The 22,699-nt window shown below is 51.4% G+C and overlaps 1 protein-coding gene across 9 annotated transcripts in view; it reads left to right on the forward strand.

The window, feature by feature from the left end:
• The window catches only part of AGAP1 (ArfGAP with GTPase domain, ankyrin repeat and PH domain 1), a 520,758-nt gene that overhangs the window by 387,953 nt on the left and 110,106 nt on the right, over positions 1–22,699 (forward strand). For 6 of the 9 annotated variants that reach the window (XM_031452456.2, XM_064485288.1, XM_064485289.1 and 3 more), the window contains one exon: positions 10,392–10,553. The exons of the other annotated variants lie outside the window; for them this stretch is intronic. In XM_031452456.2, coding sequence (XP_031308316.2) covers positions 10,392–10,553 — 162 coding nt within the window. The remainder of the gene's footprint in view (positions 1–10,391; positions 10,554–22,699) is intronic. 9 annotated transcript variants of the gene reach the window in all.

Genomic DNA, 22,699 nt, shown 5'->3' on the forward strand with positions numbered 1-22,699 from the left:
TTTTCTCCTAGACCTCTCAGTCTCTCCCCAGCCAGCTCAGCCTGTGAAGGAGAATCCCTGTAATGTAGCAGCCGTGAGCACCCAACCTGAGAGATGGCTGTGGCTGATTATGTAAAAAGAAATGAGGCTGGAGAGAAGCAGGGGTCTCTTGAAGTGATTTCATTTCCATCTAACAGTAGTGCTCAGGGCGCCTTTACGTTTTCCGGAATACACTGGATTCATTTAAACTTGGTGTAGCTTGATTCAGCTCAGAATCAACTAGAGAACAATTTAATTTTTGACCCTTAAATGTAAAATCCTGACTTGTGTTCCCAAAGGCATCCATCCCCACACTGATTTCCTCAGGCTCTCCGCTCACCAGTGACCACACCTTCTTCTTTCTCTCCCCGCAAATGCGGTGATGGTAGCAGTCCAGGCTGGCCATCGGGAATGAGGAAAATCCAAAGGGGCTCAGGATACCCTTACAAAGGCTGCCGTGATGGGCAAGAAGGGACAGGTAATGAGATGCTGAAGGGGGCAAGGAAACAGCGTGCACCAGGAGGTCGGGGGGCAGAGGATGGGACTCAGGAATGGGGGGCGTGAGGGAACTAGAGAGGAGCAAGGCTGTTCTGCCCACCTGCATGTGCTCTGCGCCACGGTGGGTGGGGTGCTGGGACAGCTCCCTCAGAGGAGGACAGAACATTCCAGGGTCCACCATTTGTCTGAGACATAGAACCAGGTCCTAGCAGGTGGCTGGAGGCCCTGGCAGCCACATCAGTTCCCAAACTCAACTTTTGTGGCCTAAGGCTTGTGCACGGCCTCAGCTTCAGCTTCTGAGTCTCCCCCGGCCCCATCGGGCCCCTGTGCTGACTCCGAACCTGCGTCTTGCTAGTCTGTCCTGTGTCTTCTTTTGTCTTCCTTGGTGGGTTGCTTTGTAGCATTTAACACAATCACCACCACCCCTTTTTTTCGAACAGCTTTATTGAGATAAAACTTACAGCACATTCACCTCCCCCATTTAGGGCATACGGTTCAGTAGTTTTAGTATATTTACAGGTGGGGCAACCATCGCCGCAGTCAGTTGCGGAACATTTTCATTGCCTTGAAATGAAAACATGTACCCTCATTAGCGATCAGAATTTGTGCTTTTTTATTTTTTTTTTTTAAGACTGTTATATAAACATTTCACCCAGTCCGGGCCTTGTGCAAATGAAGCCCAATTCCAGCGTGCTCGGCCTCATTTGCAGAGGCCTCTGGGTGCAGCTGCATGCAGCCCGGCGAGGAGGCACTTCTCCCCAGATTTTCTCTCCGTGCTGGCCCCTCCTATTGTGTTCCTTTCCTCCCACTTTTGTAACTCAGTCTAACACCATGTTGTCTCTCCCTTTCCCCCAACACCTGTCATCTTCCCGGGCCCCCCACTGTGTCCCTGCTGCCCCTTCTTCTGACACCGTGTACCTCTGTGTGAGCACCACGAGAGCCAAAGGGAACCGGACAATGCGCCGGGCTCTGAAACATCTTCAGAGACGGGGATTCAAGTAAACCTCCTCCTGTTGAAAGCTCCCGTCAAAAGGGCTGTGAGAAGGGGCGAGGTTTTGAACTTCACTTCACACTCACCTTTTAACAGAGGCCGGGATGTTGTGATTTCCTTGGATGGCAGAGGTGGCCTGTTCTTTATTTACCAGCCTGCACCTCTCTGCGAGCTTCAGAAGGACCAGGGCCCTTATTAAGGATCCAAATTAGCCTTCGAGGGTCAGCTCTGTCTTGAAGGAAAGGTGCTGCCATTTACTTGCTCCCACGGTGACTTCATCTCGAGTTTTTGGAAGGTTTTAGCCCTCGAGCGATCCCCCTCGCCCCCCATCCGGCACTGACAAATAGCCCTGTCTTTCATCACTTTGAATTCTTTTCATACCAAAAAATAAAAAAGAAGATTTTGAGTAATACGTTGTTCCTAATCCTGCCAAATGATTAAGTCAGGGTGTACGTGAAGGTGAGAAGCGGGGGCTAATATGCATACACGGTCCTTTTCTTCGTTTCTTTTTTTTTTTTTTTTAATCCATAGAGACTCAGGCTGCTTCTGAACATGCATTTTAAAGTATCTTTCATCCACACATCAGAAATTATTAGTCAGCCTGCCCTCGGGACTCTTCGTAGCTCCTCCAGGTAGTGCGGGTGGCTCCCGGCAGCAAATTCACGGTGTCCCCTCTCCAAATCAAGCTCCTTAAGGAAGAGGGGTGGGCGGCGTCCCTCCAGAGGGCCCACAGCTCCCTGAAACGGAGCCCAGAGTCGGGGCCGGGGGCGCGCGGTGGCGGTGGCAACGGCAACGGCAGTATGTGTTGCAGTCGTAACAGTGGCAGGGATGCCCGGCTCCTTCGCAGCGTGGCGCAGAGGGACACCTCCCCCCCGCGCACCTTTGGAGACACTTGGGAGCAGCACGGCCACGGGAATCACTGGCACGCAGCCCGGTCAACTTGAATATCAGCCGGGGTATCAGAAACCGCTCCTCACACCTGGCACTGACGGTGATCACCGGGGCAAGCTCCCTGCATCAGCTCATCAAAAATGGCCCAGCTAATGATCGGCTGGGCAGATAATCGGAGGAGAGTTAATTGTAAGGTTCGATGTGGCATCTTGTCAGCAGAGATAAGTTGTCACGTTTTCCACTTGAGCTGAAACTAAATGATTGTAAAATAAGTTATGAGTGTCCTTGGGCCTGTCTGCCGGAATGATGGCTAAGAATACATTCCTGGCCCATCAGTCTCAAGCAGGCTGCTTGATATTTATGCGAACGGAATGTTATTTTATTCCCCCTCTAGTCATGCTTGTCAGCTCCCCGACTGAAAAGTGAAACTGCTTCCCGGGCTCATACTTCACGTGCTGCAGCTCAGAGAGGCTGCAGATTGTTAGCATTATGGCTCGTATTATCTGTTTTTTGGGGTGTGCGTTGAACATTGATGCCCGATTGGGAAGAACTAATGGCTGGCACTGAGTGCGTGGGACGGCGGAGGACCGGCCCCTCCCGGCTCAGCGCCGTGTCCCCGGGACTCCAGCCCCTCCCTGGAAGCCGGTTTAGCAGTGGCGTAATGGGCGCTGGCCTTTGTAATTCAGCACACCTCTCTTCTCTCCTTGTCCCCCCTCCCGTATTTAAGGCTGTCGGTGGTGCCGTCAGTCCCGATGCCCAGGAACTGATGCAAAACGGGATGCGTTGCCTGTGCTCAGGCAGGAGGAGCCGACCGCGTCCCCGGGGCCGCGGCTGGGCTCGGTTTCTGTATCTGGGGCGGGGCCGGCGAGGCCGCTCCAGTTGGCGGGGTACCTTGTCAGGCGAGAGGATTCTGTGGAAATGGAAAAGCACGGCGCGCAAGCCTAGTAGATTTTGATTGTTCGTGTTTTAAATCAGGGGAGTGTTAAACCACGCCTCCTGAGAGAGGTTCTCAATCCCAAGATCTGGAAGCCTGGCGTTGACACACCGGCACCCGGGCCTGGGCCCCAGTTAACTGGAGACTGGGGCTTCCTCAGCCTGACCGCCAGCCTCAAGAACCGTCGGGGATTGGGGGGGCCGGGGGGGGTGTGCCTCTCTCCTGCCAGCCTCTCTGACCACAGCCCTGCCTCCTTGGCCTCTCTCGTATTTCATCACCCCAACCACCGCCTCTGGGCCGTGGCTGTAGGTACCTCGCGTAGTTGGCGGTCCTGCTGCAGCAGCCAGGCCGTCTCACAGACGCCACCTGGTCCTGGCACACAGCCTTCTCTTGCTGGCGGGGTGCTCCGTCTGCTGGCAGCCGGCAGTCCGTGCCCAGCCGCCCACCCCTGAGCTATGCCTGCCCCCACTGAGCCCACTCCGGAGCGTCTGGTTCCTCCGAGTACTTGTGTGCCTGCCCACCCGCCAGCCTGCCCGCTGTGGACCCCCAACCTCTAAGTGGTTATTGTCCTTCCTCCAGGCCGGGACCCCAGCGTTGGAGCACTGACGGGGGTGGGGAGAGGCGAGTGGGGAGTGACGGGAGCGCCGCCCGCGCCTGCAGGATGGCTGGAACGCCTCTAAGTTGGGCAGGCCTCTAGCGATGGTCCTCTGGGTGGGGGCCTCAGCCTGCACGTGCTGCTTGGACTCCAGGTGCTGGCGCGCGTCATGAGCTCCGCTTGTGCTCCTCCTTGTCCGAGGGGGAGTTGGTGAGGCTGGCACATGCTGGTCCTGCTTCCTGTTTTTGTTACTATGACTTCTGCTTTCATGACTAGATGACAACCCTGTGTCATCCTGAAAGCTCCCCTCCCCCCCTCCCTCCAGGGACCAGGCCAGAGCCCACAGTCTCCTGTTCTCTTTCCCCTGCCGACCCCACTTGGGGCCTGACTCGTGATGCCTTTGTCCCTGCCCCTCTCCGTGAGCCCTGGTGGCCCAGGCCGTGGTCCCGGAATCCCGTTCCTGTTCCTCAAGGCAGCTTTCGGGGAGCTTTGCTTTTAAGAGGAGCAGAAATCAGATGGCAGCTGTGTGAGGGCGTGGGGGCCAGGGAGGGCTCTGTTCAGGACAGGGGATAACGCAGCAGTGCGACACGTTTAGCGCAGGCAAGGGGAGGGTCTGAGCCGCTGGATGGAACCGTTCACAGCGGGAAGGGCGGCCTTGGCGGGGGCCGGGCGCAGGAGACCAGGGAGAGGAGGGTGGGGTGTCCTCTTCGTATCGCTTCTTTTACTGTTTTTTTATCTTCAGTGAAATGAAAATCGGGGTCCTTCTGGGGGACGGGGTGACGTGCAGGGTGTTTGGGGCCAGAGGAGAGGGGTGAGAGCACCTCTTGGAGGCTGAGAAACAGGTTTCTTCCCCGAATGCAGTGGGTTGAAACACAGGCCAGGGGTCAGCCCCCATCCCACGCCCGCCCCCAGCCTCAGGGTCGTCATGCAGAGGAGGCTGCTCTCCTCCAGCCGAGGCCAGGGTGGGAGTGATCAATCACGCAGGGTCTGCGCTGGGGTTTCTGTCAGGAAAGGTGGCGGGAGAGGGTATCGAGGGTGGAATCTCTGGGAGCAACGCGTGTGATGTCGTCCCCCGTGAGGTAGGGAAAGAAACGGGACCTGGTGCAATGTTAGTGGGCAAAGACTGACGGGGTCGGTGGACGAGACCTGAGCGAGGGTCCTGGTGTAAGTGACCTGGGAGCCTGGGCGTTGGGGGCGGAAGTAGATCCCAGAGGGGGCAGTTCCTGTCCGTGGCCAGCCTGGGTCAGGACCTGAGAGCGGTGCTGAGGCCGAGGGGAGGGGAGGCCCCCGAGGCCAGGATGCTGGAGAGAGAGTGTCCAGGAAGAGCCAGGGTCATCACAGGTATGGGCAGGTGAGCCACTGCTGAGTCAGCGGGTGAAGGGGCGGAACTTGGGGGTCTTGGGGAGCGAGCGGGGTCTTCCAGGGCATGAGCTTCAGAGGGGCTGGACTTGGGCGAGAAGGAGTGGTCTGCAGGCAGCAACTGGGGGCAGGGAGGACGCCTAGCGTGCCCGCGTGCTTTGTGGTGGGGGCGGAGACGTGTCCCCAGGAGAGGTCCAGGCTCGTTCCAGGTAAAGTGACCTTCTGGGAAGGTCACTGGTGTGAGGCACTTGCACGAACAGACCGTATCCTGGAGGAGGAGTTTGAAAGGTTGAAGAATTGAAGAGCCATTCGATTCCGCGTGCTTCTTACTGTTGACACTTTAGGCGGATGGTTCCTGTGGCGGGGCTTTCCTGCACGTTATAGGGTATTTTTCAGCGTCTCAGGCTTCTGTCCACTCCGTACCTGTAGCACCTCCACCCCGCTTGGTCTGATGCCCAAAAATGCCTCCAGACATTGCCAGGTGTCGCTGGGCATGGGTTCCCAGTTGTGAGTGGAAATTAGTGGAAATACAGAACCACATGGGGATAGACCCACTGGTGTTGAAGGATGCCCCCCAAAAAAGAAGGCTGTAAAGGATATTAATGAGGTTGGTTCTGATGGTCCCCTAGAGGAAGGCGGGTGTCATCACTTCCAAGTATTTCCTTCTCGAGATTGGCACTTAACTACTTTCAAGTGAGGCTGGAATTTCTCCATGAATTACATATATTCCAGGATACTCAGAAACCTTGGAAATGAGGTTGCTATGTCCTGCCAGTTACTTTGGGGCAAGTTTTCTGCAGCTGGAAGGGAGTGAGATGTGTAGAAACAGGCACCTGTCATTTTGGGTTGCAGAATGGTGAATTCTGAGCCATGAGCCAGTGAATTTAAAGTCCAGCCCAGGTAGGATTCTGAATTAGATCAGTAAATAAGTGCTTTGTGTACACATAGAAAAGGAAACAGTGGTTTCATTGAGCAGGGGTAGTTCATTTAAGGAGAAAAAGTATTAAAATGTACTTCCCTTTATTGGTTTTAAACTGTCAAAAATATCTGTAAGTTGGGTACCCATCTAGCCTTCAACAAAGCATTTGACCAGGTCAATTCTGTGGTTTCTTTATGGGCAAGTTCAAAGGTATCTGAGCTGGATGCACAGACAATATGGTGTATCTAAGGCTTACTCAGTGATCACTCTCAAAAGCTTCCAGGTGTGGATTGGTGAGTGAAGATTCAGGGCTCTATCTTGACCTCACCTTGTTTAATATCTTTTCCATTGATTTGGATGAATATACAAAGTTGTGGGCTCAGAATAGCCAAGAAGAGCTAAGACAGTTGTGAAGAATAACAAAGCGTGGGAACTTGCTGTGCTGTATCGTTCAGGACCATGTGCCGTTAAGACACAGAGAGATGAAAGATGATTAGAGAAGAGCAGAGAACCCAGAAATAGAGCCACCACACGTGAGTGGGAGCCCGCTATGCCTGTGTAGCTTCTGCGTATATTCTGAGTATCTTACAAAGCGACACTGGTACCCAGCCTAGAGAACCGCTGGAGAATGGAAGGGATCCAGGTGCTGATGCTACACTGCTGCATCCTCCGTGTGCTCAGCATTGTATGGCTCTGAACGGAGGGGGCAGGGAATGAGCACCTTTAGCTGCCTGGGGAACAGACATGCCAGTTACATCCAGGTAACTGACAGCCAAGTACAGGAAGCCTCAACTCTAGGATCTGTAGGGTTCAGAGATGAGGAATGTCAGTTTGGGAGAGAACGTTACAGCAGTAGAATGATGTAAGGGTTAAAACGCATAGTTGGGGATGAACGTTGTGCATTGAATTGAGGGGACAACTGAGGGACAGAGTGAAATAATAAAATACCAACCCGTGGGAATGAAAACTGGTGCAGCCACTGTGGAGAACAGGATGGAGCTTCCTTAAAAACTGAAAATAGAGTTACCCTGTGATCCAGCAGTCCCACTCCTGGGCATATATGCAGAAAAGACAAAAACTCTAATTTGAAAAGAAGCACGCACCCCGCCACCACGTTCACAGCAGTACTATTTACAACAGCCAAGACGTGGAAGCAGCCGCAATGTCTTTTATCATTGACACATGACTGGATGAAGAAGAAATCCAGCGTTTTACACACACAACACACACACACACACACACACACAGTGGAATACTACTCAGCCATAAAAATGAAATCATGCCATTTGCAGCAACATGGGTGGACCTAGAGCTGATCATACTAAGTGAAGTAAGCCAGACAGGGAAAGACAAATATATGATATCACTTATATGTGGAGTCTTAACAAATGATAAAAATGAACTTATTTGCAGAACAGAAATAGACTCACAGACATAGGAAACTTGTGGTTACCAAAGGGAAAAGAGATGGGCCAGGGATAAATTAGGAATTTACGGAATTAACATACACACACTACTGTATATAAAAGAGGTAAACAACAAGGACCTACTATATAGCACAGGGGACTGTATCCAATATCTTGTAACAACCTATAATGGAAAAGAATTTGGAAAGGAACATTTATATTTTATATATATATAAATGAAATATATATATAAACTGAATCTCTTTGCTGTATACCTAAAACATTGTAAAACAATGATGCTTCAATTTTAAAAAACTGAACAAACTGAAAAATAAGATAAAACCCCAGCCCTGCTGCAGCAGAGGCCGCTGTCCTGCCTGCACGTCCTGTCTGCCTCCATGACTAGAGGGAGGTGCAGTCATTAGTCATTGTGACAGTGGTTTCCCTGTGACCTGTCACCATGGCTGGCATAGGCTGAGCTCTTAACATTAAGAATCAGAGAGGATGGGGTCTGAGGGTGACAACTTTTGAAACATGGGCAGAAAATATTTGAAATGTACAAAGTATTCATTGTAAGGTTTGAACGTTGACTCACACGTAAAAGGTTTGCTTTTTTGTTGTTTTTATGTGGGGGAGGTAATTAGGTTTACTTGTTTATTTACACTTGGAGGAGGTACTGGGGATTGAACCTGGGACCTTGTGCATGCTAAGCACGTGCTCTGCCAGTTGAGCTATACCCTCCCAACTAAAAGGGTTGCTTTAGGATCAGCAAATGAGCCTGGACCCCTTAACAACATCCCTCAGCTCTTCAGCCCTCTGAAAGAGGGCTCACTTAGTAACTAGAGTAGCCTTTTTTTCTCAGGTATGTCTACAGCTTTTGTCTGATATTCATTGGGACCTAGTATTTTTTAAAGACGTGTAAGAATTCATATTATAAAAGACTGGGACGGCTTCGAAGGTGAAAAGCTAGCAGGAGAGAGCCCTTCTGCACTTAGCTGTGCCCCCATCCAGGCCTGGGGAGTAAGGACCAGACTAAGGGTGAGTGTGGCTTCAGTGGAGAGCAGGCGGCCAGTCGGAGAGAGAACAGAAGAAATGACTACTTTGTGGTTCCAGAGTCAACGTAGAGTCCCAGGCTCCTCAAGGCAGCTTCTCCCAGGAGGAGCTCCATCCTTTCCTCCACATGGATGGGAATATGGAAGGAAGGCTGACCTTCCCACCGTGCAAAGATGGGCAAGGAGTCGCTGGTCTCAGGATAGCAGGGAGCTGCGTCCGAGGGCATTCTTGAAACCAGATGTGCATCTCAAAAGAGTGTTTTTTAAAAAACATTTTTCAATAAATGATAAAATGTTCTAGAGCTTCACAAAATTAAAAGATTTTAAATTCAGTTTGACCTCAAGTCAATCTTTGTATTTGGAATCATGCCATCCTTCTTCTCAAGACCCTGCAGAGGCCCCCCATTTCCCCCAGAGTAAAAGCTGGGGGTCCTGACAGTGACCAGCAAGCCCCCCCGAGGCAGAGCCCTCCCCCTCTCCGATGCCCTTTCCTGTGAGTCTCCATCGTCACCTGTCCTGTCTCTGTCTCTAGAGCACCCCAAGCATGCTCACCTGGTCGTAGGGCCATGTTCTGGCGATGTCCTTCCCCCCCACGTGTTCACTTTCTCGTGCCTTTCCCATCTTCAGATATTGGCTAACATGTCACCTTCTCGGTGAGACCCGCCCTGTCCACCCTGTTTACAGTGGCCACCCCACCCCACCCCTCCATCCAATCCTTTCCCCTCGCACAGCAAGCACCCACCACCTTGCGATGAGCTCTGGGTGGTGGCCCCCGTACCGTGTCAGTGCTGCTCAGACAGGAGCCGTCACCTGTGTTTCTCAGTGATGGCTCCCAAACAGCTAAAAAAGTGGCCGGCCCACAGCAGGTGCCCAAAAGCACACTCCTTCAGTGAGTGAAACATATTGCACAGAACTTGCTGTCTTTTGAGTTACAAAGATGCTGAATCACGAAATAAAGAATTCTTAGGCCTTCGGGGTGTTTGGATGGTGTTTCTCCGTCCCGTTCTTGGTGTGCGTTTTCACTCTGTTAAATTACACGTTCAATTCAGGTCTTCTAACAGCATTTTGTTCTTTCGGATAAAGTAAAAACAGGCGTGGTAAATGGAGAATTTCACTTGCAGTGAATTACCACATTTGTGCATGTGTATCGCATCTGTGAATCAAAAATTGGTAGGTCAGCCACGTGGACCTCCAAACACTTTTGCTGGACGTGGTGAGAGAGAGAGGTGGTGTGCCGTTTCCCACCAGAATAAACTGCCGTGCGGTTGCACGTAATGTTGGGAGTAGAAGAAAGAGAATCGTCAACGCCTTTCCCGCGTGCACACACACACACAGTCCCATTTAAGATGACACTTTCATGTGTGTTCCTAAGTGTCTTTTTTTCATTCCTAATATATGAAGGTAATTATGGGAAGAGAAAAATCAACCAGTAAAAGACGTGAGCTTCCCACTTCCCTTTTCCAGAACTCTGGTCGTGCAAAGTAGAGAACTTCAAATTCTCCGTAGCATAAAGACGATGCAGAAATGAGAGCTGCTTTCGATTGGCCGGTGGCGCATTAGCGCAAGGGGTGCCGTGACCCGTTCACGCGGGCGCCCTGGGCCTCCAGACCAGGTGTTGCTTGCGGGGCTTGGTAGGACCCTGGAGGAGCTCTGCGGGAGTGTTCTGGCGAAGTGCACTTTGTAAGTGTTAACCTTTGCGTTCTTTTGCCTTTTCCGGTCCGGTGGCAGACACGGGGCTGGGCGACTCCGTGTGCTCCAGCCCCAGCATCTCCAGCACCACCAGCCCCAAGCTCGACCCGCCCCCCTCCCCTCACGCCAACAGAAAGAAGCACCGGAGGAAGAAAAGCACCAGCAACTTCAAAGCCGACGGCCTCTCCGGCACCGCCGACGGTAAGGCCTCCCGGGGCTGCGGGCTGGAGTCCGCGTTTCTGAACGTTACTTTCTGTTCTTCTAATTTGTGAAATCTGTCCCCTCAGAGCCAGCAGCGCACCATCACGCAGGCTCCTGTTTACAAGGTGGGGCTCCAGGACCCTGCCGCTCACTGGTTCACCCACATCAGCTGGCCTACCTCCTGGCAGATGTTGCCTGGTCGTTGGGGACACGGGTGTCCCCCTCGTGTGCCTGGTTGAGTCGTTTGGTCTGGCCCGACCTCGGCACCCGGGCGAACGGTGTCTCCTGCAGCTGCGCTGTGCTGTGTCGTAATGCTCCCGTGGGGACCGTGGCCTCCTAATGCAGGAGTCTGCCCCGAGAGCGGCTAGTCTGAATCCCAGTAGGACAGCTGCTCCGACCCTGGCTTGCAGCAACGTGGGAGGATGAATGCCCCCTCTGTCGGTGTCCGTCAGTCCTTCTGTTTTGTGAGCTCGGTTAGCATTCCCGTTGGCACACGTAGTCTTGACTCTCGTTTGACTAGTGGAGTCCTCAGGTTTTATGCTCAGGGGTGGCCTGGCGTGATCTTTCTGAAGTGGCTCCTTCAGATGGACTTACATTTTTTTTTTTATTCCATGGATGTGAGCTGAGATACACACTCACATATGCACACATACACATTATGGGAGGTGAAATGAATACAGTTGTGATAAACAACTTAAATACTTCGAAGGCAAATTAAAATTTCAGAACATTGCTGTGTAACATGAATGGTTATCTGTGAGGCCAACAAGAGCGAGAGAATCTGGTTCCGACAAGGATTCCGCATGTGCCAAACTGCCTTCGGCGCGTACATCTTTTTCTTTCTCTCTTTCTGCCACACGTTTTCTGAGCACCCTGATTGTCTGACTGTTCAGAACTGCACGTTGCGGGGTTAAAGAAAGGACTTGTTCCCTCCCAACGTCCAGAGACGAGCCCGTGCACGCGCGGTGTGTGCATTAGCAAGGAAGGGCCAGAGCTTAGGGCGTGTGCGCTGTGTCATCTGCGGTCCTCCTGGGAGTCGGTCGGTGGCATTTTCATTGATGGTGAGGAGACCGAGGGTCAGAGTGTCCAGCAGCTCCTGGGGGCTTTCCCAGGGGCAGGGAAGAGTCTGAAAGCCCTTCTTCACTACGTTTCTTAACCATTTTGCCTCCCATAGCATCTTGCTAACAAGTTTAGCCAATAAAAACCCATTTTCTCCTGTTAGGGCAAACGAGGGTGATTCTGTTAGAGCAGCAGTGGTGAAAAATAATGACTGTGGACCAAAGCATCCTCCGGCACCACTGACCTTCCCATCGGAAAAGCAGGGGCCCCGGGTGCTCAGCACTGATGAGACTCCTTCAGACACCTTCAGCAAAAGGCACCTGGCCACTCAGCAGTGGCCGCACCCCACCAGCCAGAGGACGGGGTGAGATCAGGAAGGAGGCTGGCCGTGCACCAGGGTGGGAACCATACGCCCCGCGTGTCCAGGGGAAGAGTACGCTTTGCTTTACGAGAGGGTCTCATGCCCATTTCCTAGATAAACTTCTTAGAATGTTTGTCCTGTGTTTCCAACCAGTGACTTATTTCAAAGGCACTGCTTGGTAGAAACTGCTTATCAGGTCCCCCGATTATAACTACATTACACACATGTTATGCCTGTTAATTATTCCACCCACCTACTGACAGAGTGGAAACTGCGTGAATAAGATGCAGCCTGGAAGTAAATCAGTGGTGGTTGCATCCTTAATTGGGCTGCCGGCTCACGTCAGCGTCCCAGCCCTCCAGTGAGTTTGAAGGAAGCGTGCGCAGTGACTGTGAGCTTCCTGGATGCCTGCGATGTCTCCAGTCCGCTTCCTGAGCTACTGGGGTTGTGCCTTGTGAGCCAAGCAACAGCCTAGGACGAGGCTGGGTCAGGTCCTCAACCCCGAAGCAACCGTGGGCCCGATCATTTAAGGGCTTTCCTGCCGGGGCAGTGACGCAGACACAGACTCCCAGCACCAGAGAAGCCCCCAAAGTACAAACCACAACAGCATCGCCCGTGAGTGATGACCAGTAGGGTGACGTGCTCAGAAGTTCAACACTGAGGGTTAGAGAAGAAAGTGTCCCTCCCTTTGCAGGTAAGAGTATTGTCTCTGAGATGCCATGGCCATGACATCTTTCCAGAAGGAAATAAAACAAGTTCTCTGTAAAAGAAAAGAAAATGTATCATTTGTCCCCAGAAGAGAGTTACCTACCAAACTCTACATGAGTCATTCTTGGGAGACAGGCTCTATTCATTGTATCCAAAGCACACATTTTTTTTTTCACATCTAACATCTCTGAAGTCAGAATGCGTCCTACAGTTGAGATCAGTGTAGGTTCAATAGTGTACAATGTTTTTTAATATTCTTAATGACTATTAATCAAAGAATATTGTGGAAACCATCAAAACTAAGCATTCTGTTCTTGAAATTAAAGCTAGTTGTGTATTTTTAGAGGGTTGTTTAATTTTAATGATAAAAAAAATTTCCATTTCTCTTTCCTGCAAGGCACTATGACTTACCAGTGTATTCCCTTTAGCTTGGCCTCATTCTGAAAAGTTACAATCGCAGATACAAAAAGTTCTCTAGATGAAGTCTGTAGGGTAGTTGGATGATGTGGTTTTTGACATATCCCCTTGGAACAGATGACTAGACTCAGATCTCTTTAGAGTATAAGAAAAACAAAATTCCACCAAAAGTCAGCTAATTCCATCGGGGAAAACATGGTGCCCCCAACTGGGTCACTGATCGGAGTCTCCAAGGGGACTGTTTGCAGGGGCGCAGGCAGGGGTGGGGAGGGCTTCAGGGATGGTGTGGGACCCCAGGGGTGTAACAGGAGTGGCCAGCGAGGGAGGTGTCTGGGGAAGGCCTCCCGTCGGGAGCTGTGTCCTTCAACAGAGGGACATGTGCAGCCCTGGTGACCCAGAGGGTGAGGGAGCCCAGGGGAGGCATCTAACCTCCCTCCTCCCTGTTCTGGTCCCTGCTGCCGCTTCCTTGACCAGCCCGACCAGAAGCCAAAGAGTGTGGGAGCTGCTGACACTGACAGCCAGCCACCCAGGTCTGCGTCCGGGGCGGGCGGAGGGCAAGTGGCGGTGAGCCAGGGACAGCCGCGTGCTGCTCACGCCTTCCACGGAGCCTCTTACAGGCCCCCGAGCACATCTGTCCGTGACCTTCATCAGTGCAGCTAGGCCGGAAGCCACTGTCCACCGTGGCCCCCGAGGGCCTGGCCTGGGCCCCGCTGAGGGAGGGGCCCGAGCTCCCCGAATGCACTTCCTTGCTGGCCCCCAGCCAAGCCCGAAAATGGGGCCCCGCACAGTGGTCCTAGGCTGTCACCCAGGCGCGGAGGTTCTGGTGCCGGGCATCTCTTCCCTTGGTGGCGTGCTTCTTCAGAGGGAAAGGCTAACGTATGTAAGCAGCAGCACCTGTGCTGCGTCACAAGCCGGCAGTTCCCCGTGCAGGTGGCGGCACCCGGCGCACCCGGCGGAACCGGGGACGTTCCTCCCGTGGCCTTCCCGCTGCCCTCGCGCTGTGGTGCTGCCCGCTGGCTCTTCCCTGCAGGAGAGGGCTGGTCCTGCCAGGATGGCAGAAGAGGCTGTAACCTAATTAAGGAGAACAGTCGTTTTTCTCATATTGACAATGTAAAGTGAGTGGAGTGAGTCTAGTAAATTCTAGGAGCAGAAACTGTGACTGAGGAATCCCTTTGTAAATATTTCGAGCTCTGACTCGGCGACCTGATTGGCTCACATATACGGTGACTAACAGAGGAGACGTCTGATGACCAGGCTGGTCGCTGGGTTCACATGTAACCAGTGTTTTCATGTAAAGAGTCCGACTTGTCGCGTGTTCCAGCGCCGTTCTTAGGTGAGTGTGGAGAACGTGTGAGGTGCCAGCTAGGGGGGGAGCTTCCACTTCCTGATGGTGACATCATATGTCATTTAAAGCAGAGGCGCCTCAGAGAGGGGGTGTGTGCCTGGCTGTTGGCAGGGCCGAGACGGGAGGCGGGCCTTTGGGCAGGTGGGATTCTGCTGTGCCCACCACGAGAGGGCCTTTCTCCAGCACACTCTGCGTCACTGGGCATCCGGCCCCCTGGCCACCTACCAGGAGGCTCCTCCAGGTTTAGATCTGTCCTTTGCATGTACACCATCTCTAAAAATATGTGAGAGCTTTTCAAATTCTGTGGCCCTTTTTTGTAATACTATTGCAGCTTTGTGATATTTTTATCCAGGAGACTGTTAATTTAAAATGTCAGAAGTACGACATTTCACCATTGAGTTTAACTTTGAAAGAAGGTTCTTAGAAACCAACATCCTCTACCATTAAAAATGTGAAGTTGGTATTAAGTTTTTTATTTTTTTAACTTTATTATTATTTTTTAAATGGAGGGACTGGGGATTGAATCCAAAACCTCATGTATGCTAAGCATGTGCTCTACCACTGAGCTGTTACCCTCCCCCAAACTCGGTTTTAAGCTTTAAAAAAAAATAACTTCTTTATCCCAAATACTACTTGCATTCCTATTTAATAGACTACTGGATATTAAACTATCACTGACATTCTTTTTTAATTGGATTTGATTTGCTCAGAATGATTGTATTTAAGAAAATGGCTATGTTCAGCTCTGTGTGCTGATCTCTGCCATGATTATAGACCAATAAAAGCAAATTCAGACGTGGGAAGAAGGATGGTGATGTGGGAGCACCCTACCTGTGGCCGAGCAATGGGAAGACGGTCCCGACTGGTCCTGGATGGCCCTGGTGGGTTTCATTGGGAGCAGCCAGAGAAAGCTTCACGGAGGTGGATTTGGGTTCAGATGTTAAAGGAAAACTTTGTTAAGAGTGGGGGCTGCCCTGAGAAGCAGGGTTCCTGGTCCCCTGCAGCAAGTACGGCACTGATGGGACCAGTGGAATCCAGGCTCTGGGAGGGGGACAGCACCAGGGGCCCAGGATTCGTGACCAGAGCCAAGTTGAAGGGTATGTGCGCGGAGAGGTCCCGGGAGTGGGGATCTGCAGATCTTTAATGACTTGCCGCCTTTCGGCATTGCCTTTGAATCGTGATCCTTTCTGGGTATCTTCTCCTCCAGGGTCCAGGAGTGGGGTTGCCGTGGCTGAAGTGTACCAGTGGGCTCCGTGGTCCGGGATCTAGTGGTTCTCATTGGTTCTGTAACATTCATGCAAGTTTGCATCAAGTGTTAATTTCCCTGTTTCCCCAGTGAAAAGGCGGAAGTGGAGAGAGGTTAAATGGCTTCCTTGTCCAGGGTCAGGTTGCTGGTAGGTGACAGAACTTTCTCTTGATTCTCTGCCTCAAACTCTTTCCACCAGGCAAAAAGCAAGTCTTTGAGGTGTGTGGAGCGGCTTTTGAATCTAGGAGTGGGGCAGGCAGAGTGGCTTCCTTGATATTTCTCAGATTCCATGTAAAGACGCTGACTTTTATATGGATCATAATATCGAGAAGCTGTGTAGCAAAGGTCTTTCTTTAAAAAATGCAGGGCTGGTCTGGATTTACCCAATGTTATTTGACAATCTTATTTGACAAGAGGGTTGCAGAAATGCTGTTGTTGTTGTGGGGTTTTTTGTTTTTTGTCTCTTGGGTTCATAGTGCTTTGTTCTGAAGTTCTCAGAAGGGAATTTATTTTATGCTGCGCATTTCCATCCCTTGGTCGTTCATTCTGGGTCTTTACAGAACCACTGTATGGTTGATCCTGGTTGTATATTGAAATATTACCTTGTAGAGGAAGAGTCACAACTGCCCTGTCTCTATTACAGGGGGGGAAAAAAAAAAAAGACTTGCCCATCACAGGTGCACCCACTCAGCAATCGGAGGCGAGGCCTCCAGCGTGTTTGCAAATTTCACTAAACGCCAAGCTGCAGAGGTCAGATGGTGCTTTGTTTTCCTTCATTCTTCCAAAGGAGAACCTGACACTGTGAATCGTTTCATTCTTTCATCAAATATTAAGCAACAAGCAGAGAGGAAGCACTGTGTGTTTGGCTCCACGGGAGAGAAGAGGAATAAAACTCAGTTCCTCTCTCACCGCAGGGCATTCAGAGCTTCACACGAAGATAAGACCTGCACCAGAGACGGTACCTAAGAGTCCAGGAGAATATTTAAAAGAGGCGTGGGCAGTCCAGAAGAAAGACAAAACGGCACTGAGGTGTAAAGCCAGGGGAAGCGAACGTGTTATGGAAGTTAACTTTAGATCCTGCAGGTTTGGTACATAATGGTTCTCTTATTTAACAAAACGCTGCCAGAAGCATCTCTTTCATTAAATGCCGTCTCTTTACAACAACTTTGAAAGCAGCAGTGGTAGTGACTGAATTAGTGACAGAACAGGTTTGCTTTCACTTAGGTACTAAGAGAACAAATGTTGCTGTAATCAGTTAGTTACCTGTTATTTTGGAAGACGCTTTGGAGGGGAAATGGGGAATTAGGCAGGGGCACTGTACAGTTTTTCCCTGCATACTCATTTTTACAAGAAAGCAGTCCACAGGTGCACTGAAGCTCAGGTTAACCTGCGGCCACTGGGTCATGACGAGTGTCGTGCGGTTTGGGGCATCGTTGGTCATTTGGGGATTTTGCACGTCGTGGGCAAAATGGGGAGGGCAGTTTGTGTCTTTCGTGATTTAACAGCCTGATCACTGTGATACTCACATCTCTCCTCTCTCCTCGGGCACCCGTCCCCATGCTGGCTCCTCCATGTTGCATGTGATGGTGAACACGTGAGTGCCTCCTTGCTTCCATTTTGGCAGCTACCTTCAGTGAAAGGAAAGAAAGTAAAAAGTCTCCTTAACCCTCTCCATAAAAACTCCATAATCAACGCTGATTCCTCATGACAACAGGACTTCTTGACTGAACGTCCTTGTCGGTGAGCTAGTTGGTTGGTGCATCTGAATCGCTGAGCTGAGCGGTTAATTAGAGCGAGCGGGAGTGTATTCCTGGATGGCACCCCTAAAGTGCAGTAACGTGGACCGTGACGAGGGAGCCAGGTAGGCTGGGTTTCTTCGCCCTTGAGCCGGAAGTTAGGGGCGACACTGTGTGTCCTGATGGACTGGCCTCCTCCCCACAAACCAGATCGTTTTTCCAAAGACAGTCCTTGGGTTGTAACTCCAGCTTCCGCAAGAAGGAACTTGCTCAAATTGAGTAGATCTGGGTTTACCCTAGACGTTGACATTAGAGATGGGGCACAGTTGACTCGAAAGCCCTCCCGCAGGGTTCAGTCCTTCCGACACAAACACACACAAGCTGTCAGCGCTCACAGATCCTTTGTGGAAGTCTGCAGGTCGGAAATAAACAAAGATGAGTTGATCACAGCAGGAGAAGCCAGAACAGAGGATTCCCATCATGATGAGCCGACAACAAGAGAAGGAATTTTTTTGGTCCTTTTTTTTTTTTTTTTTTAAGTACACGCAAACTAAAGAGAGTTAGATTCAGTTCCATGAAAGTGTGTTAATCATCTACTGCAGGCCAAGAGCTCTGCCTGGTCCTGGATGTAAAAGTGACTGAGGTGGCCCCTGCCCTCAGGATGCCCACTGTCCAGTGGAGAAAGCAGATCTCTGGACAAGCCGTGACTACTCGAGCAGCCTGCACAGGGAGTCCAAGGCACCCCGAGCATCTTGGGTCCCAAGGCTCCACACAGGAGGGGGAGCCGTTCACACTTCGTATGGAAAATGAAATTGCTATTCCCCAAATAGGAAAGAACATGAAAAGTGAACACGTGAGGAAGCTTGGTGTAAGACGGCGTGGAGCTCCGGGGGCCTGGGGACACTCCTGACCCAGCAGGACCCACTCAGCCTCCTCGTCTCCTTTCCTACCAAAGAGTGGAGTCGCCCTTGAAAGACGCACTCTGTTCTCAAGCTCCCTGCTAGCCGTGCAGATGTGCAGCAGACCCCCGTTCCTTCTGCTGGCCCTAAACTGAGAGGTGTTTTTTCTGCAGGAGCCACCCAGAGGCAGGACTCAGGAGACACGCTTTCCTCTGGGCACCTTGGGATTGGAATTCGGGGTGGGGAGACCCCAAATCGACTGAATTTCAGGGGGTTCCAAGATAACCTCTCAACGTCATTCTCTTGATGTGCGCAAAATGGTAGAGCCATCAGTCTTTGGACACCGCTGACTTCAGCAATGACGTTGAGACACCCGAGGGGGGATGTGACCGGTTCAGAACAAGGTCCAGGAGGGGCGGGGCCACGTGCGTCTGCGTGCGTGTCCCTCATGCCTCTGACTGCTGTGTTCTAACCGTCCCTTCATCTTGCTGCCGGTATTTCATCACAAAGGTACCGGGATGCAAAGTGAGACTGAAATGTTCGGAAGACAGATGTGATGACCTGTCTGAATCTCTCGTGTCTGCGCCTCGTGCAGCCCCCAGGCCCTCGCACGCTCCACACAGACGTCCAGGGGCCTTGAGGAGGTAAAAGCAGCTGGGAGGTTTCCATCCAGAAGCTCTAGCTGAGTACGCTGCATCTTTCCCCTCGGCCCCGACAGGAGTGAAACTAGGCAGTGTTTTATCTCATTCCTCTTCCTAGAGAGGTCAGACAAACAAACAAACAAAAGATGGTGACCGAGTGCAAATCTCAGTCTATGTAAAGGCAGTTTGGCAAGTGGGAATTATAAAATAAAACTTCACGGGCACTTTGTGTCTTGCTCAGCTCTGACACAAGACACCACAGACTGGGAGGCTTAGAACAGCAGAAAGGTATTTCTTCTGGTTCTGGAGGCTGGGGGGTCCACGAGCAAGGTCCCAGCCCGCTGGGCTCCTGGCCCCAGACTCGGCCGTCTCGGCCGGTACTCGTGGCCTTGCCTCAGGTCACAGAGACTCTCGCCTCTCCTTGTAAGGCCGCTGACCACATCCTGTGGGCCCCACCCTCACAGCTTCATTGGACCCTGACTGTCTCCCAAAGCCCTCATGTCCGAGTACCATCACTTTGGGGTTAGGGCTTCAACAGGTGAACTTTGGGAGGACACGGACATTCGGTCTGTAAAACCTCGTAACTGTTGGTATCTGTGGGACTCCCGGACCCGGTCCTCAGGTCAGAAACAGCCCTGCAGGTCATGCCTGTTCTGTGCACCGCCCCCCGCTCTCCCCAGGGTCTTGGCCCCCTTGTTAGAACACATCTTTAAGCATCAAGGCAAGAAGCTGCGATTCGGTGCCTGCTCTCAAACACGTGTTACCTTGCGGGGACGGTCCAGCTCAGTGGTACAGCATGCGCTCAGGATGCACAAGGGCCTGAGTTCAACCCCCAGTACCTCTGTTTAAATAAAGGAACCCCCCCCCAAAAGAAAAAAAAGAAAAGGAAGAAAGGTATGTTACCCCTTGCATCCTTCAAACAACCAGTGGTGTTGGCAGGCAGGTGCTCACCTCCATTTTCACAAATGAGGACCGAGGTTCAGTGAAATTAAGTAGTTTGAGGGAGATGGGCAGGTGAGTGTGAATTTGGGGTCCACATCACACCTGTAGGACTGGGAGGTCTGCACGCTTCGCCTGTCACCTTTGCCGTCCTCCTGGAAGGGGCTTCAGCGGCTTGGGCGGCAGGAGGAGCCTTCTGCAGGCTGTGGCTCTGGCCCCACTTCTCCCTCCATGTTGTCCTTTTCGCCTTATCACAGCTCCGCGGGGACAAGCCTGCCACCCCCCACCATTGCCCTTGAGAACTTGGAAGCAGTGATTCTGTGACTAGTTTTGATCTCAGCCTCTTTTCTCAGAAGCCCTGTTGTGACATGGCTTCCTTGCAAACAGTGTTGCTTTTCTGGTGTGTGTGTTTGTGTGTGTGTGCGTGCGTGCACGTGTGCATGTGTGCACGTGCTCACACACACTGGTACGTTTCAGTGAAGGACGAGGATGGCTATTTCAGCTCTTCTGCAGACAATTAGAACACACAGGATTAGAGAACTCTGTCTGTGTGACAAGGGGACATCACTTAACTTTTTTGAACTTAGGGATATTTAACTCAGATGCCAGCAGCCCAGTTTTTATGTTAGTTCTGAGGATGATATCCTTTGTGGGTTTTTGGACAAGGGGAGGGAGCATTTTTAAGGACCGTCGGAGGGAGGAGGGGAGCTATGAAGCCCCCCATCATTCGTTGAAGCCCTGCTCTGCCGATTTAAGTATTCATCAGATGTCTGCCTCAGCTTGCCAGTGGGTCTGACGGCCGCGCTCTCATTTTATTGAGATGTGCCATTAATGCTCCGGAGCAGGTGTGGCTTGAGATCAGCTCTGTGTGTTTATTTCGGAACCTTTGCTAACGCGCCTTTCAACCCCACCCCTTTCTCAGCTCAGACGTAGAACGGGCACCAGGTATTAAGCCCAGGGTGTTATCGCCAATGAAAGAAGCAGGTATGGTGGAAACTTCAGGCATCGCCGCTGACACACACACACAACCTAACAAGGCTTCCTTTGTACCCAGGACATGGAGAAAATTGGCCATTTGTCTGTGGGGTAATGGGCTTTGCTGCCATATGAAAATCTCTCAAATGGGTTAAATTCAATGACATTATATCAGAGTTCATGAAAGCGACTACTGCACACAGTTTAATTCCATTTAATTTTTTTTAAGGAGGAAAAAAAGCAACGGGAAAATGTTTTAGTTTCTCTTAAGCTGATGTCTCTCTGCTTTTTCTTAAAAGTGCCTTTCTAGTTACCACACAGCGATGTGATCATTATCTGCCACCTCGTCGCCTTGCTGCCTCTGCATGCAGTAAAATACAAAAAAAAAAAGAGAGAGAGAGAGAGAGAGAGACCAGGGGAGCTTGTGAAGTATGACTTCCTTTCCCAAGACTCATTGCCTGCGATTCGTACTGCTTGACAGTAATGATCTTATTACAGTACTCTGGACCTTGAAGAGATTTCATGAGGAGAGTGAAAGGACGAGCCTCCGTGTAATCAAGTGGTGCTGAATATTCCACGCGTTTCTGATCACACGCTGATTGGACACAGTTCTAGCCCATCTTCTAGTCAATTACGCATGGCCCCCGTGCTCCGCGCCGAGTCGGAAACATTGATGGCTGTTGTCTGGCTTCTGGCAGGCGGCCAGGGGTTTGAAGTGCCGTGCACACTGTCCTCCCAGGATAAGTGCTTTTTAGTTGGAATTGATTACCTTTCTTTGGGTTTTGCTTAATAGCAAAACTGCATTTGGAGAGGGCTGCAGGTGAAAAATGGACACATTAGCCATTGAGAGCATCTGAACTCCTAGTCAATTTTTAGGCTTCCCTTGTTTCCGTCTAATTTCTCTTTAATGAGAGAACGTTGGATAACGTTTGAGCTATGTCGTCGCCTTTGCCGCCGAGCACACGTGTTGAGCCTGGAGGACGGGTTCAGTTGCAGGGCCGCTGTGCTCCGGTGTCCAGGTGAGGCTCCACGCTTCGGGGAGACAGGTCAGTGTTGGTCAGTTTCCATCTCGGCAAAAAGCATTAATTAGCTGGAGGTGTTTTCGTCTGTAGGAAAGGGTGATGCGTTACCTCCTGGCGGGGTTTGGTGCACTTTGCTGCCTGCGTCCAGCAGGATTGTCACTTCACGGTGGACCCAGTCATGTGCCTCTCCTCGGTGATCTCGAGGCCTAGAGGTGTTGGAAAGGATGGGACACGTTCCTACCAGAATGATCCTGTTAACACTGCTCATTACGAAGCTGACACAGTTCAGCCAACATTGATGTGTGTAAGAGAAAATGTTATAAACCGAGGGTTTTCTTCCTCGTGTTCTGTGCTCTTAATTCAGAGTCTTGTCTCAGAGTCGTCAGCTAGGCGAATGTCACCGTTCTTCCCACCGTTTTGCGTGCAAGGGGAGGAACTGGATACGCCAGAGCAAGTGATCAGTGCGGGGTGCTTCCAGAAACCTATCTTGAACCCACCAAGGTGCCCGGTGTCCTCCGTCACGGGGGTGACACCAGGGCCGGAGCCCTCACATTGCACAACTGCACCTCAGCAACCTGAGTCGACTTCTTCATTGAATAAGTCGGTAGCTTTTTTCTTTGACTTGGTTTTCATTTGGCTCGTGCTTGCTTCCCGCAGGTGGGAACGATTTCCCTCTTCAGCTCGCTCTCTGCAGACGTGAGACACAGTGTAGGCCCGGTTACTAAGCCGCCCAGGGAGAACCTGCCAGAATCTTTAACTTCACGTACTGCACACGCACACACACACATACACACATAG

Source organism: Camelus dromedarius, chromosome 4 (assembly GCF_036321535.1).
Source record: "Camelus dromedarius isolate mCamDro1 chromosome 4, mCamDro1.pat, whole genome shotgun sequence".
Classification (NCBI taxonomy): Eukaryota; Metazoa; Chordata; class Mammalia; order Artiodactyla; family Camelidae; genus Camelus; species Camelus dromedarius.